At 35.3% G+C, this 19,852-nt stretch overlaps 1 protein-coding gene across 1 annotated transcript; it reads right to left on the bottom strand.

The window, feature by feature from the left end:
- Positions 1 to 1,340: 1,340 nt before the first annotated feature.
- LOC132276324 (peroxidase 7) lies at positions 1,341 to 2,648 on the bottom strand. The gene is made up of 3 exons (XM_059777702.1): positions 2,454 to 2,648; positions 1,917 to 2,259; positions 1,341 to 1,744 (listed from the first exon to the last, which is right to left on the bottom strand). The coding sequence occupies exons 1-3, from the start codon at positions 2,646 to 2,648 to the stop codon at positions 1,341 to 1,343; spliced, it is 942 nt and encodes a 313-aa protein (XP_059633685.1).
- Between the last annotated feature and the right edge of the window lie 17,204 nt (positions 2,649 to 19,852).

The raw sequence follows: 19,852 nt of genomic DNA, 5'->3' as shown, positions 1-19,852 counted from the left end.
TTATTTGAAAGCGAGAGTGTCTGTATATTATATATTAACATATTATATATTATATGTGTTCGACTATTTGTACTAAATATTATTTTTGTTATACTATTTTTTAATAATATATAGTGGCAGAAAAATGGTAGCTTACCCTTTTTACTGGTTAGTAGTAATGGTCAAGGTTTCGAGAACACGAAGGAGACGTTCACATGGCACCCTCAGAAAATGAATCCGCAAATTCTACAGAAAATTCTAAAAATTGAAATTGTTCACATGGCACCCTCAGAGAATGAATCCGCAAATTTGGGCTGCATCCGCTCCCAATCCGTCAAAACTCGTGCGGACCACAAGTCCTGACTCCTGACCCAGGACTTGTGTATTACAAAATCACAAAATTGTAGAAAGTCTTGATTTTGAAACTTTGGGCAAAGCTGTCACACTAACAATGGGGCCATCTTCTATCAATAATGTTGTGTGGCTGTGATATACTGTATTGCTCCCTCTCTCTGTGTGTGTATACAGTAACGGAGGGAATTAAGCCTCAGATGAGGCACGTGCTCCTGAATTTTCTTCCCCTCCTATATTTTATATATATATTTATTATAATATATATGTTTTTCATAAAAATATAGAAAGTGCCCCCTCTTAATTTTCTCTTTCCCTTATAATATTCTATATATATATATATATATATATATATATATATATATATATATTTTTTTTTTTCCCTCTTAAATAGTTTCCTTAATCCTTTATTCTATATCTATAATTAGTTTAATCCCAAAAATATCACTCTATCTCTCTCTATATATACACTAATAAACATTCCGTTTTATGCATAGACATTATACGAATACATATATATATATATATATATATATATATATATATATATATTATGGTGTACAATATTACAAAATGTGCCCCTCCTGAACAAATTTTTTTGCTTCCTCCCTCTGTGTGTGTGTGTATATATATAATATACACTAATATATTATTAAGCCATATATTAATAATTTCTCTTTTTTTAAATAAAAAAAAAATGCTTACTGATAAAGAGTTTTAAGTTCATGAAGAATGCACTTGTTGGCACTTGGCACATCAATCTAGCTTAGAAGATATATATGTCTTGGGAGAGAAGCTTGAATAAAATTTGAGAATGCTTGAAACTTTCTTTAAATTTGTATATTAGTGCCACATATATTGATAACAACATTGTAAAAGAATGAAATTGGACAACTCAAAACATGCAATAATGAATTATAAAAATGACACAAAATCAACCATCCCTGTTTAGGATTGATAAAACTGAAATCAACCCAATATTCGGCTTCGTCTTGACTTGTAGTGGGATTCTAATAATTTTTATAATTGCAATTCACTCGAATTTCGCCTTCATCTTCACTTGAAAGGTCTTGAATATTCCCAAGCTTCACCATGGACACCGCGAACTGGCTCTGGAAGATTGAGGGTTGGGAAGCCATTGCAGCGACTAAAGGCGAAGTCCTTGAATCGGAGTACAGCATTTGATCAGTCGATAATAATCCCATCTTTTTCTGAAGATTTGTGTAGTACACATTGTCGAATTTCTTAGGGGTTGTCGCGTCAAGTTCAACATATTCGGAAGCCCATCTGCATTTTCTTCTCAAGAAATTCAAATATTGAACATCAATGGAAGGATCTGGTTTGCCTGTACCATTGAAGTTATATAGCCTATATTGTACTGAACCACATGTACTCCTTCCAATGGTATGTGATCCTGAAAACCATTTCATAAAAAAATTGGAGACTGAGAATTCATGTGACTGATTCAATTCATATGAGATTAAAATAAGAATGATGATTAGACTTGTTGTTTTATATTGTTTATTAACTACAGTTTTATATATACGTGTATGGAAAAGACTTTGTTGAGTTGAGTTGTAATTTACCAGAGAGGACAACCAGATCGAGTATATTCAATCCCTTGGACTGGAAGAACTCGATCAACTCAGTGATTTTTTCACGACCCATAGGCACCGTTTCCGCTTCCTTAGCAAGAGAAACACGTCCATCTCTCCTCCCGAAGGGCACCATCCAGAACGGACCTCCAACAGCAACAGTGGCATCTCTGGTTGCAGCGGTAAGAATATCGGCACAGGAGACCATCTTGGGGCACTTCCTCTCAAGCTCTTGTTTTATATCATCAATCACTTCAAACCCTCTCAATGACCTACTTACATTAGCCATCCTTTCACTCCCATCATGGTTCAAGAGAATAGAAGCGTCACATCCCTATAATGCATGTAGAAATGTTAGTCACTGTCTATTCTAAAAAGTTAAACTGTCACAGAAGGTGTCATATAACTGAATGCGCGAACAAAATGTTAGTGAACGTCTATTCTAAAAGCTTAAACTGTTACAGAAGATGTCACGTGACTCAGTTACGTACGTGACCGAGGGTAATGTGTAGGACATTGCATTCTTACCCGGATAGCGCAGTCATGGAAGTGCAACCTAATGAGACTGGCGGCAAGAGTGTAGTCCTTTTTGATCCATTCATTCACTTTCCTGCTGATAATGCGTTCGACATCTGGACAGCTCTTGTAATAGTGAGAGAAAGAAAGGATATTATCCAAAGGCGAGATTTTTGGCAGTTTAGGGTTTTTCAGTGGATCAGACATTTTGGGGAGGTCAAATGCATTTTTAGGAAGTTTATCTATGGCTGAGACTGAAAAAACCAAGTGAAGAGCAAGGAGGATACAAATGAAGGTGGTGCAAGACTTCATTGTCTCTTCCACTTCAACTTAGCCCAAAACAAAAAAGATATGAATTGTATGCTTTGATTTTGGTGAAGTGGTATTGGAGGTGCTTATTTATATAGCAGACCTATGCATATACATCTTAATTTGTACGTGTGTGTGTGTATATATATATATATATTTATAAATGTTAGCTAGGTTAAGTAACAAAATACGTGAGATGCACGTCTGGGATATCCATGACGTGCCAACATGTAAGAATGTTGTTGTTATATGTGTCTGTATATATATATGTGTGTGTGTGTGTGTGTGTATGAATGATTGGTTTATAGAAGAATTATATATCTTATAGTCTTGACCAATTGGACGTGGAATTAAAATATAATAATAAGGTTGGTGATATAGATATGCAGGCACATTTTCAGTTCACAGCATTAAACCATAATTTCACAAGGTGTTGCGGCCATGTATTACTTGCATTTTGTCAACCATCTGATTCTGGCATTAGGGAAATTAATGTTAAAGGGTATTTTTAATATTGTTGAAAAGGTAGTCTTTTCACCCTTGCGAGAGAAGATTTTTCTTGAAGTTCGGTTTGTTAAGCATGAATTTAAATATTCCAGTTTAAAAGTAGGTTCAGAGAATAATGTCAAAAGTTCAGTTTACGTTATTCTGAACTTTAATTATTAATTAAATGGAAACAATTTTTTTTTTTTTTTTTTTTTCTTTCAATTGACTGAGCAAATTCAAATTTATAATGTTGACGTAAGATTATGGTCTTTATGTTGATGTAAAGATAATTGTATATGGAATCATTTTCAGAGTTTGAGAGAACATAGTGATACCGAGAGTTAGATTTATATCCCTTATATTTTTATGTCAATATTTTCTCTAATAATTAATAAATTAAGAAAATTCAACAGGCACATATATACCTACATGTGCAGAGTGCGTAAAACTCAGATGAGCCCGATCCATAAGTAAGACTTGGATGAGCGGAGCCGCATAAAGAATACTTTTTCCAAACTAATTGTCCGCAAAATAATTAATTAGAAATGCTTTGATTCGAATATTTGAATTGATGATCTGGTCTCGATTGATGAGCATCAGAAAATCTGATCCACCTGTGTTACATGCACTTCTCAGCTAGTGTTGCATGGACCACCCTAGCTAGCATGAGTAATATGACGTGTACAACCAATTGTAACAAGTTTCAAAACAATATATAGCTCCAAATGTATACTGAAACTTGAGAAACTGCAGTGTGATTCTCGACTATTCCGGGTGCACCGACTATTCCCTTACACGCGTACCATATTCACTTTATATATATACATACACACTCTGATAGGCAAGGACCTAATATAGGACTAGTGGGATTGGAATTTTTATATTTTTATTTTGAAAAATAATATTTCAATTAAAATATTTGACCGATTATTTTGATAGAAACTACAAAACCTGTCCAACTAGGCCACTTCCATATATCTCTCTCTCTCATCTCTTCTCTCTCCTTTCTTTCTTTTTTTTATTATATTTCTCTCTCTAATATCTCCTTAAAAAATTTGAAATTGCAACCACATATTTTAAAAATCAAAAGTTCTTTCTCACTTTATTTTTGGTTAATTAAAAGTTCTTTATCTCTTCAAGTTAAGATGATAAAAAATATTGTTTGAAGTGACGAAACTGTGACGTTTCCGATTTTCACCATTTTTAATTTTTTCGGAATTTTGTCGCCGTAAGGGCATTTTCGTCTTTTCACATTATGTGTACGGGATTGTGGTTGGGTCCATTTGCATTGTGTACATTTTAAATTATGTGGATTGAGTAGTTTTTGCATGTGGTGCACTCGTGTGTGTATGTGGTGTAAAATTGAAGCGAAAAGAAAAAGGAAAAAGAAAAGAAATAGTGGCGGGACCCACCACCATCCCAAATTTGAGTTAGAGACCATATTTGTGGTCTCTTACTTCTCTCTTTCCCGCGCGTCTCTCTATCCTCTCTTGCTTCTTGTTTTTCTTTTTCATTTTGGTTTCCAATCTGAGAAATAAGATAACTCACTCAATACTTGGAGAAATTGAGAGCCGTTTGAGGCAAAATGAAAAGCACGACGAGCTCTACGCATTCATACCAACAATTTTAGATTTGGTGCTTCCTTTGGCCTTCGAATTTCTTGACCATTTTAAAGGTTTTGCACTAATTTGAGGTAGGGGCTCTTAATCCACAATTTTCTTGCTCCTATGTGAATTACATCTTCTAAATTGTTGCAAGACATGCTTATTTGTGCTAGTTGTAGTTTAAAAATAGTTAGAACATGTATATGTGGTTATGTGAGAGCTTGTCTTAAATGTTTTATGTGGAAAACATGCCTACGTGATGATTTGTATATGTTTGTTATGCTAGATGTATTGTTGTATGAGAGCATATTGAATTTTCTTGGGAAATTCTTGCGAAATTATGCATTGCTTACTTAAATTGAGTTGGTTGTGAAATGATGAGTATTAACATGACATAAATGCATCTATGCATTTACATTGAGCAAGAAATGGGAAAAATTAACTTTGAAATGAAAAAGGGGAGTTTTGGGAAAAAATGTATTGATGAAAGTGTTTTGATAAAACCCGGTCGTTGCGGAGTCACCAACGGACCGGTAGGTTAATGTAACCTAGAGGGAACTAGGGAGATTGCCCTAGCGTGGTTGAGCTATCTGGGCCCTATAATGATACTGCGGAGTCACCAAAGGTCAGGGACAGTAGCCAATCCTTCTCTCGGCGTTGCGGAGTCACCAAAGGGGGGTTACATTAACGGTTTGAAAGTGATGGTTTCGAAAATGGGGAGCGACATTGGCATGCATTGCATCCCATAGCATTCTATTATTTATAATGAGACTTATTGTTATGCTGTGTTATTCCGACAATGTATGATCCCCATTCCTATTGTCCTATTCTTTGGTTGGATTCACAGGGACACAAGAGACGTGTCTTAAGCGTTACCTACTGAGCAATTTGCTCACCCCACATAATTAATATTTTTCAGGTCATGGCAAGGAATTGGCGGATGATAATCTACCACAAAGGTAAGGGAACTTAAGGCATTTTTGAATGTATTTTGTGGGACTTAAACTATTCTTGTAAAGTGCATGACACAAAATGTATTATTTTTGCAATATGTAAAACATTTGGATTTATCATGTATATGACCATTTGGGTAATGTAATTAAATTCGTATCATATTAATTCCCGTATATCGTTGTAAATTACGTTATCAACATGGTGGTTATTATTGCAATTAAATGTTGAAATGTATCTTAATTTATGTACGTGAGTGTAGTGGCACAGTGTTTGGACAGTGGGTGAGGATAACCCAAATCAGTCGACGTGTAGCTTCCTATACGTCGACCGGTATCCTAACAGTAAGCATTTGAACGTGAATGACCCAAACCAGTCGACGTATGGCTCCCTATACGTCGACCGGTATCTTACCGTGTGGTAATCTTGTACACGTTCCAAACCAGTCGACGTATGGCATCCCAAACGTCGACTGGTATCATGTCCCAAACCAGTCGACGTATGGCATCCCAAATGTCGATCGGTATCATGTCCCAAACCAGTCGACGTATGGCTTCCCATATGTCGACCGGTATCTTGGCAGTGGGTTTTCCTATTGTTCATAGCCCAAACTAGTCAACGTGTAATGTATATACGTCGACGGGTTCCGTCTTTTGTATGTAATTACTATTTTAAATTCTCAAATTACACTTTGGCATCCATTTGAAGTTGCACGTAATTATTTTATGACCCAATAAAATGCCATAATTATATTTTAACCCCCGAAAGTACTATATTGCCCCGAACCTTATTTTATTTACTATGTGATACAAGTTAATAACCGTTGTACCTTTGAGTCTCAATTTATTGAATTGTGGTAAATTACCATTTTGCCCTTTTCGGGCTTTGATATTTAAATTTAATGTGAAAGGGCCGTTTTACCCTCGGATGATTTTGGGTCAGGTAAGGACCCATTTAATGATCTGGATCCATGAGGATTTGGGTCGTTACAGAATGGTATTAGAGCGATGGTTCGAAAACCTTAGGACGATGGGTAGAGGCCTATGTAGGATTACGTGGGCGGAGGTTTACATTGCGTATGAAATTATTTGTTACGAGTTTAGATATTTGAAGAAGCATACTAAATCTTTTACTTGCCTATGTGCTACATGTTAAAGTGTTCAAATGTTTGAGCAGCATGCCTACTTGTTTACTCGCTTGCTTGTATAATTGCCTACGTGTAAATTTGTTACGTGATCACATGCTTATATGTTATATGTGTGAGGCGCTAATTTAAATAACCCATGAATAGGTATTATGTTTTCGGTGTATAATTGTTTAGCATGAGCACTTCTATGTTGTATTAGCTTTACGACTTATTTCTTACGACGGGAAAGGTGTTAGCATTGTGAGCATGGGAGACGTGAATAGCATGATCTAGTGAGTCCAGTTTGATCTGAGCACATTGCTTCATTATGAGTCCTTTCCTTAGAGACTAGTAACAGTGGGAGGGTTTGATCCTGGGTGTTTTCCGAAACGAAAGTTCTCATTTTCTTGCACAGGCAAGAGTTTGTGTTGTGTTTCCTTGGCATAGTGAGTGGACTCTTGGGATGATGGATTAGTAGAGTAGGGTGTGTGAGTCATGGGATCCTTCAATGTAAGCAAAGTTGCTTGGATGTCATAGTACGTGAGGTGGGTTGCAGAGTGTGACTTGTGAGATTTAAGTGTTGTACGGGTCAATATTTGGATTCTTATTTAGAAGTTCACTGATGTTTAAGATTGCGAACTTGTCTCTTAGATTACCGTTTTGGGAGTAAAAGTTGAGGTTGATCTTGAGATGGCGACGAGATGGGTAGGTTGCACCTTTTATTTTGATTTCTAGTAAAGAAGACAAAAGTTTGGTGAGATGTTGTTTGGTGACCACAGAGTGTTGGTCACAGATTGTGTTGAGCCAGGATGAGGAATGACCTTTTGGGCTTGGTGGCTTGTTCTATCTGATTTCTTTGTTTTGTGGCCCTGTGGGCGGGTGTGCGTGAGCGTGTGCAGGTGGCACCAGAAGGCTATCACACTGAGCGAGTTGCGGGCACATAACTCAAATGAAATCAATGTGAACATTCCATTGTGTTGGATGGTAGCCTTAGCGATTGATTGGGAAATGACAGTGTTAGGGATATAGGAGTTGTGTACCCTGTTGTTTAGCCAGAAAGGTCAGTTGTAGGTATGACCTGAGTGTCTAGTTAGATACCAATGAGCGACTATTGTTTTGTAGTTGTCTTAAAGTGTAGTTTGTGAGGTTGACCGTTTGGCGTAGTGTTTGTTTTCCTTTTTGGGATTGTTTCTGTAGTGTGCCACGTATAATTCTTTTTCTTATAACGGTAATTGACTCTCGGTGAGTTAATTGTACGGCTCGGTCGATGAGCGAAGTTTTGGGTTAGCACGACTGTCTAGAAAGTCTTGAGGTGAGGTATGGTAGTCAGCTTTAGTTGTGTAGTGCAGGGTTGCACGATAAGGTAGGTAGTACGGGGTCATTGGAGAGTTTGGTTGTTTATGGATGAAATGATAGCCGGTGAATATGGCATTGTCAAGTGAATTGTGTTTTAGAATTTGAGAGCTATGGATTCGAGTTGCACTTCGATTGTGTCTGACATGTCAGGAGTTCTTGCTTGGTGTTTGAGGATTCAGATAGGCTCTTTTTTCTTTGACGAGTCGTGGGTTGATGTGACTGACGTGACAAGTCTTGTTCCTTGTGTTTCTGTGACGTGAGCATTGGTACTCTTATCATAAGTGTTACGGGGTAGCGTATGCAAGGTTCTGATGTTGACTGTGTATGACGGTCCGTTTTTTTTACGAGGTCGTCTAGAGTTGCGGTCGTAGCCTCGTATGTGTATCTAGTTAGTTCTTTTCTTTGTGCATAAGGAGTTCTTTTTGTCTCAGATGAGATTAAGTGTCCATGGCTGGACAATTGATGAATAGCATGTGACTAGTCACTAGGTGCACTCAGGCATGAGTCGTTAGTCTCTTGTGAGAGCCAGGCTTGTTACACTTTCTGTTGTTCCAGTCCTGGCAAGGACGTTGTTTGTTGTGAGTCTTGTCTCTGTTTAGGAATTATGCGCGTCTGTAGGTGGACGGATTGTAAGTAGGTATTGCGCCGTTAGAGTTCATCGATTGAGGTTTTGATTGAAAGGGGGTCGACTTACTTCCACGGAAAAATGTATAGTTTTTGGTTTTTAGTGGTGTTTGTTTTGGGAATGGTTTTGATTGGTGGGATGTGTGGCACGGGTTGCCGAATGAGGGTTATGTTTCTGATGATTAGTGCTAGCGGTGATGGCTAGGGAATGTGTCGTGAATTGCAGTTTGAGGATGATTAGGTGATATAACTCATGTATTTGGATGACTTTAGAAGTGATTGATTCTAGTAGTGTCTTGAGGACAAATGTCGGTATTGTTTGAATGTTTTGAGTTAGAGCGTGATTGTGGGATTCCGTTGAAGAACTGTAGGAGTGATTGACCTTGATTTTGAGGTTTTAAATATGAGATGATTATATTAAGAGTGTTGGAGAGGTAAGAATCAAAACGAATGGTGACTTGGAGTCATTTACCTGGTGTGGATGTTATGAGGAGATTGAGATCTTTTATACTAGTTGGTGATTGTGATGTTTGGTGTCGTTTTGTTTCCGGCTTATTAAGGGTTGTGTAATTAAAGTGCGATTGGGATTTTAGAGCTGATATGTGACTGTATGGCGAACGAGGTTACGTAGAGTGATAGATTGATTAGAGAGTAGATCTCTTGGTTGTTTTGCGGACGGTATAGGGTTGTGTTTGAGGTTTAGACCTGAGGACAAGAACGACGTCTGTGTCGAGATCGGATTGAGGATGAGGATGGCCTGGCCAACCATTTCTCCTGAATCAATCCCTCTTTGGCACGATGTCGGGTCAAGGGTCAATGATTGCTCCGACTTGTTAGTGATAGTGAGGGTATGGTAATAATGTGGACTTACATAATTTATCTTAAGTGACGAAAGGTGTTCAATGGTATAGGGTGTTTGATAACAGGTTAGTGGTACGATCATTGATTATTGAGAATCTCGTTTTGATGATTTGTGTTCAGAATGTAGGGTAGTACATTTTAGTATTTTGGTGACTCACGATTGTATGGTTGTTGGGAAATTCATCATTTAGTTATCCTGAGGTTGATCAGTATGATGATCGTCGGTTAGTGCAATTGGTGTTCGTTATTGGATCATATGGTTGTATAATTGTATACTGGATGACAAGTATTGGTTTGACGGAGATAGGTTGATCTGAGGTTAAGTCTGATCCTCGTTGGGGTCTGGTTTGTTCTATAAAGGGGCGGTGGAGATAGGATGTTGTCGTGTTTAGGGGTCTTGTAACCATTTTCCTTTTAAGCCTTATATAGTCGTATAGAGAGGACCAGTGTTGGTTTTAAGTTGAGTAAAGAATTCAACGGGTTTTGTGTATAACGTTGTGAGTGAGGAGTATCCTCATAGGGTGGTGATCATTGGGTTTTCTAGCGACAGATTGTGATTGCCTGTTGACGTCCGGTGTCAAAGGCAATAATGTTGGTGGATTTATAGTCTCGGAGTTTTGTAAGGTGTTCTTGGAGAGTGTGCGACTGTTGTGCCCCCTTCTCGTTAAGGAGGGTAGATTTCAAGGACGAAATCTCTTTAAGGAGGGTAGATTGTGACGTTTCCGATTTTCACCATTTTTAATTTTTCCGGAATTTTGTCGCCGCAAGGGGATTTTCGTCTTTTCACGTTATGTGTACGGGATTGTGGTTAGGTCCATTTGCATTGTGTACATTTTATGTCTTGCAACAATTTAGAAGATGTAATTCACATAGGAGCAAGAAAATTGTGGATTAAAAGCCCCTACCTCAAATTGGAGCAAAACCTTTAAAATGGTCAAGAAATTCGAAGGCCAAAGGAAGCACCAAATCTGAAATTGTTGGTATGAATGCGTAGAGCTCGTCGTGCTCTTCGTTTTGCCTCAAACGACTCTCAATTTCTCCAAGTATTGAGTGAGTTATCTCATTTCTAAGATTGGAAACCAAAATAAAAAAGAAAAACAAGGAGTAAGAGGGGAGAGAGAGACGCACGGGAAAGAGAGAAGTAAGAGACCAAAAATATGGTCTCTAACTCAAATTTGGGATGGTGGTGGGTCCCGCCTATACTTTGGCATCCATTTGAAATTGCACGTAATTATTTTATGACCCAATAAAATGCCATAATTATATTTTAACCCCCGAAAGGACTATATTGCCCCGAACCTTATTTTATTTACTATGTGATACAAGTTAATGACCGTTGTACCCTTGAGTCTCAATTTATTGAATTGTGGTAAATTACCATTTTGCCCTTTTCGGGCTTTGATATTTAAATTTAATGTGAAAGGACTGTTTTACCCTCGGATGATTTTGGGTCGGGTTAGGACCCGTTTAATGATCCGGATCCATGAGGATTTAGGTCGTTACAGAAACGAAGAGGGAGTGATTTAATAACTATCAGAAGAGAACTTGACAACCTAGGAAAGATGAATCTCCGGAAGCGTATATTGTTTATCCTTTTATTTTCTTTCCTTTTTTTAATTGTTAATGTTACTTACCTGGACTGCCATGTGTATTCTGCCAAAATCATCGGCCCATTTATCACTACCCTTTTATTTTATACCTTAATTTTTTTAAAATTAATGAAGATGACTCCACTAAAATTATAATTTGTCCCCACTGAATTATTTTTTTACATTTTATACTTTAAATATTTGAGAATTTTTTAAGATGCCCCAACTAATATTACAATTCGCCTCCATTAATTTTTTTACATTTTTTTTTTTGCTTTAAATTTATAAAGAAAATTCCATTGGAATTACAAAAATTGATCCACTATATAAATTTGCATTCACAAATTAAAAGTCCATCCCCTCACAAAATTTTCTGAATACACTTGTACATATGTATAGTTTACACATTTTATATATATATACACATTTAAGGAGATAGTGATTGGAAGAGGTGGAGAGAGCCCTTGTTTAGAGTGAGAAAGCTACATGATAGGGAGAAGGAAGGGGGTGGTGTTTTTTACATCAATTCTTTTTTCACTCTCTTCTTTACTTGGTTAATATTAGGAGTGCACACAGTCCAATTTGGTCAAATTTTGAGGATTTTTGGAACCAAATCGCTTCTTACGGTTTCAGAAAATCTAAAACCGAATCAGACCGTTTGAGCCATGGAACTAAACCAGACCAAATCATGAAAAAACGATTTTGTTCGGTTCGGTTCGATTCCACCGTTTTAAACTTCTAGTTGAATTTTATTTTCTTAATTTTTTTTCCCTTGAATTGTATATACAAGAAAAAGAAAAATAAAAGCATTCACATTCCCAAATTCAAGACTAAAATAGAGAGAGAAAAATAGAGGGGAAAGTGGGTGAAATAGACCCAAAAGCTAAACTATAGAAATTAAAATAAGGTTGAATCTTGCTAAAACTGAAAAGGATGACAAATCCGTGGTTGAAAACTAAGAAACTTGATTCGTTTTTGGTTGTGTTTGAGGCATTAATAGAAAAGGGAAGAGAGTGTGAGAAAAGATGTCACCAACGGTAGTGATAAAAAATTGATGGCGATGACTGAACTTCGAATGTTGCGTGAGAGAGATTGATCAACAACTGATCTAAAGGCGATGAGAATTAAGAAGTGAATGAGACGGCGTGAGTAAAGGAAAAAAATGAGATAGTGGAGGAATGTTGGCGCATAGCCAATAATCAAAATATTGGGAAAAACAAAAACAAATAAATAAAATATTAGAAAGTGATGAATATTGACTCACGTTTGATCGTTGTGTCGAAATTCCTTACAAAGTTAAGAGTAATATATAAGTATAGCTATGTGTATATATATATATATATATATATATATATATATATATATATATATTATAACGGTTTGGTCTGGGCCGGTCCGACCCTGCAGGATCGTAATCCGGATCGAACCAAAAATTTATGGTTCCAATATTATTTTATAACCATAACCGAACCGAACCGAACCGCTATCGAATCAGTCCGATTCGGTTTAGTTTTTCGAGTTGACGATTTTTTTGCACATCCCTAATTAATATCAATATAAATAGGGAGTCTATATTTGCACTCCATTTACATTTTTCTCTTTAAAGGAAATGACAAGAAGGTCTTTTTTTTCATTAATGAAATCATTCCTTATTTTATAATGCCATAACTACCTTTTATACAACTTTAACTTCTTTTTTTTTTTTTTTTTTTTTTTTTTTTTACTTCATTTACTATTTTTTTTTTTTTTTTTTTTGGTGCTGTAATTAAAAATATATATTTCCTCTCAAAAGAGAAATTTTTTTTAATGGTTACTTTAGAAAAAAAAAAAAAATCCTCTCAAAAGATATAAGTTTTTTTTAATGGTTACTTTAAAATTTTATTTATTTATTTACTTCATTTACTATATATATATATATATATATATATATATATATATTTTTGTGCTATACTTAAAAATTTATATTTCCTCTCAAAAGATATAATTTTTTAATGGTTACCTTAAAATTTTATTTAAATTTTTTTTTTCTTTGTTAAAAGAGACCTAAAATATTAAAAATTATAAATAAAAGAGTAATATAAAAGGGCGGTTGTGTTATTTATAAAATTATTATTATTTACTTGTAAAATTTGAATTTTCATTTCACTAGTTAAAATTACAATTGTATCAATTTCAAAGTTGAGATATGGCCCCTCATTCGTCAGGTATCAAACTCCTTTTATTTTTATTATTACTTTTACTCTGAAATCTACCCTGGCTCTTAGTATTACTTTTAAATCTATATGCATCCCTAGATTGTATAATAATCATATATAGCAATTTTTCTTTTTCTTGTAAATTTTTTTTCTTTCTCCATGGTCATTTTTATTCGACTTGGATTTTTTATTTTTTTTATTTTTTTTTTTTATTTTTTTTTTAATTTTTTCCCGGTAAGTTTCAAGTCACCAGAGGCACACATATTGGATTCATATATATATATATATATATATATATATATATATATATATATATAATTGAAAGATCCCTCTCTGTAACTTTAGACATGAATAGGAGCCATGGTTTTGTTCTGTATAGATGTTTTCCCCCAAAATAACCAGTAAATCTAGTAAATTTGAACGAATTTAGAAACTTTTGTGGATAGATTTGGCATTGAGAGTTGTATTTTTATGAAATTTGAAAGGCTCTAAACTAATAAAGAAGTTCCTTGCAAATAATAATAATAAAGTTCTAATATACCCTAGATTAGGGGAAATAAAAATTTGTGTACATTAATTTGTAATAGAATTTAGAGGTGAGTTTAGGTTATGTTCTTGTAATGATCATATGCTGATTGTTGTTTTGCCATTTTCTTCAGTTTTGGAATTTTTTTTTTAGATATATCATTAATTATAAATTTACATTGAAAGCAAATGTAGAAATGGTAGTGATTACTGTTCTGGCCATTATTGTCATGTGCTTGGATATGAGTTCAACATCATATCACAGCTTGCTATGATTTTATGTTGGTTAGTTTCCATTGTATTCTTCTGATCTCTTGTAATTTGTATTGAATTGATCTCGATCTGTAAGTTATTTAATTTATTTCTAATAAAGAATTATGTTTACTTCATCATACAAGTTTACTTCATGGAGAAAAAGCTTAATGGCACAGGTAGTGTCGGAAAAATGAGTATGTTCTTTTTAAGTTATTTATTTTTTATTTGTTACAATTTTTTTTTTTAATAACAAATTTGTTACAAGTATTATGTTTTATAAAATAAACGCCAAGATCTCCCTTGTTTAATTCTGGGAGATAAAAGAGAATTTTTGGTATAGTGACAGGTTATTGGAACAAATTTTAGTGACTACCCCATATGACAGAGCGGAAGCTTTTGGTAGCACAAGAAAGAGACGAGACGCGCACACGATTGTTTAGCAGGAGGTAGCACAAGAAAGAGATGAGGCGTACGATTGTTTATCAGTAGGTAGTACAAGAAAGAGAGGAGACACGCGATTATTTACCAGGAGGTAGCACAAAAAAGAGACGAGACACACGATTGTTTCCTAGGAGGTAGCATAAGAAAAGACGAGACACAACACACAATTATTTACCAGGAGGTAACACAAACAAGAAAGAGACGAGATACATGATTATTTACGAGAGGCATGAGATGGTTTGTCAACACCTATTTATAGATAAAGGGATTACAACAAAAATATTTATGTCATTAATTTATTGGTTATAAAAATTTTTACCATCCGGACAATACTGTCACACTTACCATATTAATGACAACATTGCCACACTTCCTTCGATTCATTCATAAAAAAGCAACAATGCATCCAAAATGATTGCATGCATAGCTCATTCATATTAAATACCGAGATTCATCTTAGACTGTGTGTATAGAAGTACCCTTGGAATTGTATTGAGTTAGTGCCCTCTCTATCTTACCCCTCTTTTTTTTTTGTGGTTAAAGATCACATATGTAGAAGCTCACAGAAGTTGTGTTTTCCTTTTTGTACTTGTTGACATTTTGATCGATATAAATTAGAAGTCTTCTCTCTCTCTCTCTCTCTCTCTCTCTCAGTCTAGTTTCACTAGCCAAAAAAATGTTATCCTTACTTATAAGAATATTCTTTTCTTCTTAGTTAGCATGGTAAAAAGAGTGATTTATTTATTTATTTTTTGTGTGGTGGGCTTAATTAATACATATTATCCATGTGTTAGTCATCTTTTTTTTGAAAGGTTTTTTTATTTTATTTTTTTGAATGGTATGTGTTAGTCATCTTGCTATCAGACAAACAAGGATATATATTATTGCACAAATAGTATTTGCAAGTATTTGGGATGCCACAATTCATCTGGCATCCACTATTATTCAAGTGGATGATGCACATGGGCCTTGCCATAAGGAAGTCTCATTTTGAGGAGAAAACTTGATTGTCCCTGTATATGGCCGTTTATTAGACGTCGCGAGTGTAATACACAGACGGCCGTTTATTACACATCATGGGTGTAATACATAGATGGTACTGATGTACCTGTTACACATCAAGTACCAAGTGTACAACTAAATTATTATCCATTTTGAGGTGGCGAGTGCACGGGCCGACTTTATAAAATCGTTGGTAGCCACTTATATGTCTTATTTTGAAATATAATATATATATATATTTAAATGTCTTTGTTTGGGCCAATGATTGGGTAGCTTTTCATAGACCTCTACACAATTCAATTTTAAAATATACTATGGTTCTTTAGATAAATGGTATGGAAATTTAGTAGGGACAAAAAAAAAAAAAAAAAAAAAACAATCTTCCATTCATTGAGATATTGAAGGTTCAACTTCTCATGGGACAAAGTAGAGCCCAAAGTATTTGTGTGGATAATAATATATATATATATATTTTTTTAAAGCAAAAAGAAAAGAATAAGAACCCAAAGCCCAGGATGGGTGGAATGGAGTGTGAGCCCATCTAGCCAGACTGAAATGGGCCCTTACAAACATAAGGGTCCATTTACAATAAGAACTATCTCATTTTTTTTTTTTTTTTTATCCTTTTTACGTCCAGTTAGTTGCATCACCTTCAGTTCGGCCTGGCAAAAGCCAACTTCCAATGTCACAAAACCTATTGGGCTTAGTAGCCCATTTAGTTTGATGGCAGCCCACAGTTCACTCTTGATTCCAGAAGGCATAGGAATCCCAGCAACATTTTGATTAAGTTTAGGGTTGGAGCATGGTTCGCAATATCAGTCACGGTCACGGTCACGGTATCGGTATAACGGACTCGGACAAAATCTGTGTAAACGAGCCAATACAGATCACGTATCGGACTTGTAGAATGGTAGCGTATTGGCCGATACAACGAACCATGGGTTGTTTGGATGTTAATTTGAGCTCAAAATGCTATCGAATCAATCTTTTGATTTATGGTTATTAATTAAATAATTTATTATATATATATCCTGGCAAGGAGGGAGAGGATGGGCTAAGTAGGGTTCAAATTTCTAATTTATGATTTATGGTTTTAAAGTTTTGAAATCTAGGGTATGATTCTAATTTTTTGTTACGTTATGTTATCTTTTTTTCTTTTTCCTTTTTTTTTTTTAATCCTTTTTATGAATCCCAATTGTAAAAACAAGTCTTTTGCTAGCAAAAATAATATAATATTATTACATGAAATTGCAAGATAATATATGATATCACTATTTGACATTGTTTCATAGTAATTATTATATAACCTACTTGGTCTTCAAATTAAACAGTTGTAACAATATCCTTTATCCTCCCCTTATCTTGTACAAATTGGTAGCCTATCTCTAGATCTCGATGTTGTTAAAAAAATAAATAAATAAATAAAAATAAATAAATAAATAAAAATAAAAAATAAAAATAATTCCAAGAGTGGCCTTATTCTCAAAAACATGTTCAAAGATGAGTCCATTACAAAATCTTCTCTCTTGCAAAAGTGACCTAATCCAAATCATCCCCATGCTTTATGGGCCAATACCATGTACTCAGCTACTTGTTTGGTGTACCATTTTTTTGGGGTTAATTGGATAAGAAATCATCAGCAAGTTGATCACTGCAATAATGCAATTAGTTAGGGTTTTTTTTTTCATTATTATTATTTTATTTTATTTATATTTTTTTCTTTCTGATGAAGTTAAAGCAAAAACGGACCTATTATCAATATATTCTTAACGGACTTGAACTCTCAAACTCCCGTTAGGAAAAGAAAGGTTATAACATTAGGTCAGAATTCCTTTGGTTCATATATAATGCTGAAGTTGTGAATAATTTGAGCATTACCTTTATACTAGGAATAACATTAAATATAAAGTCCAGTAATATTTGGGCACTTATTAATTTGCAAATGCACAACTTAAGTCTAGAGACTTCTGCCTCATCTTCGATTGTTTGGATGTAAAATATATATTTTTAATTTTTTGTTGTCATAAAATATTTATGTAGGAAAAATAAATTAAAATTTAATAAAAAAAAATTTCTATCAATTTTCGATAACTAATTTTAGGCGATAGACTCGACCTCAACACCTTAAATGGCCTCGACATTAACTTTTGCCAAATACTAATATATATATATATATATATATATATATATATGACCTGGAAGAAATATGCTTTTTTGAAAAAGATATTTCACCCCCTTTTTTTTTTGGCCCGGGGGGGGGGGGGTGGTGTTTCTTTTTTTCTTTTCTTTTTTTTGGTTTTTCTCTCCATTGGAGGACCTAGTTGAATAGAAGACTAGCTACCTTCTTATTGGGTCCCTCATGGTAGGTGTTCTCCTCTAGTAGGAGTGTCTCTGTAAATCAGAGTGTTTCCTTCTTCTCTTTCTCGGTAATGGTGTTTCCATTGGCTGTGGGGAGAGGGGTTTTTCTTTTAGTTTTATTTTGTCTAGTGTGTATCTGTGGTTCATGTAATGTCACCATTGGCTGGACTATCTCATCCACTCATTTCTTTCTCTCTTTTCCCTTTGTCTTAACACCCATTTTTCTCCTCTATTGTATGTAATGCTTTGTACTTTTTAGGTGTACTGGTCTATTCTCTTTGCTTGGGTTCCAAAGTTTTTTCTTTTCTTGTTATCCTTTTCTTTCTCCTTCACTTTTTCCATGGATCAACATTTGGCATCTATGATTGAAAGTTTTTCCCTTACGAAAAAGGAAAGCAAAATTTTGGTGTTATCCGAGGAGGATACACATGTGGGTTTTCAAGCTTGTTCTTTAAGTCTCTTTGCTAAAATTTGGACAGATCGAGTCTACAAAATTAGCTGGGTTCAACAGATTTTGGGTAATCTTTGGGAGATGGAAGATTCTCTGGTGGTTTACAACATTGGACCCAATATTTTTCAACTCCTTATTCCAGATGCTAAGGGCCGGGAGAAAATTTTGCAGAATGGGCCATGGTATTGTGACAATCATCTTATGGTTATCAAACCATGGCATCATGCCCTCCAGTTTAATGATGATTTCTTCCTACGGTCAGCCTTCTGGATCCAGGTTCTTAATCTTGAGGTTTTTTACCTAACTATGGAGGTGGGTGAGAGGATTGCTAATGTTATTGGCAGGTGTCTTAAGGTTGAAATAAGAGATCAAGGGTTGAAAGGTGGTCTCGTCCTCCGCCTCCGAGTAGAGATTGATATTTCAGAAGCACTGCAGGACACTATTAGGGGTTAGAGGAGTCAGAGTCTTCTCAGTCACGACAGATAGTTCAAGAGAAGTCTAAGACTTTCGCGGAGACACCTAATTAGGTTTCAATGGAGGCTCCGATTTATCTTGATGGGCCAGTACCTCTTTTGGGCCTAAGTACAGAGGATGTTGGCCCACATTAACACTTGGCACTAGTCTCAGACCAGCCTATGGAACACTCTCATTCTTAGGCACAACTGATACATTTGGGTAACCATCATGCAGAAGAGTCCAAACGGGTGTTGCTAAGTTGGGCCCGTCACTTGCAGGTAAATAAAAATCCCAAATCTTCTTCAGTAGGAACGTCTAAAGTTGGGAGGAAAAGGCAGTCCTTATCTTCTGCGTCTTCTTCGAAAGGAAAATTCAGAAATAAGAAAAGAAAAGTTGTGCTTACAAATGCTCTACTCCGAAGTGAGACTCAGTTAAGTGATGTTTTGATCTCTTTAAGTTCTGATCGTGACTAGTGTCTTGCTAATCTTCTAGCTTGTGCCCCTAAATCTAAAAGTGCGGTGGAGGAAGCCAGCCGAAAATGGTCCCAAAGTGATCAATGAAGCTTATTGTTTGGAACTGTCAGGGTGTGGGGAACCCCCTGACAGTCCAACAACTTAAGAGGCTAAATCGACTTCATTCCCTATGTATTTTGGCTCTTGTTGAAACAAAAAATTATCATCAGAAAATGGAAAAAATTCAAAATATGCTAGGGTTTCATTTTGCTTATATTTCTGACCCTGTTGGTAGAGCAAGTGGTTTGGTTTTGTGGTAGGAAATCTGAAGTTTCTCTTCAATTTGTCAATTCGAATAATTTCCATATTA

The sequence above is a fragment of the Cornus florida genome, unplaced genomic scaffold (genome assembly GCF_030987335.1).
Source record: "Cornus florida cultivar Cherokee Brave unplaced genomic scaffold, ASM3098733v1 CherokeeBrave_3.0.0_Hap2_Chr01, whole genome shotgun sequence".
In the NCBI taxonomy this organism is placed as follows: Eukaryota; Viridiplantae; Streptophyta; class Magnoliopsida; order Cornales; family Cornaceae; genus Cornus; species Cornus florida.
Note: the sequence above shows the minus strand (reverse complement) of the source record. Positions and strands in the feature narration are given on the sequence as shown.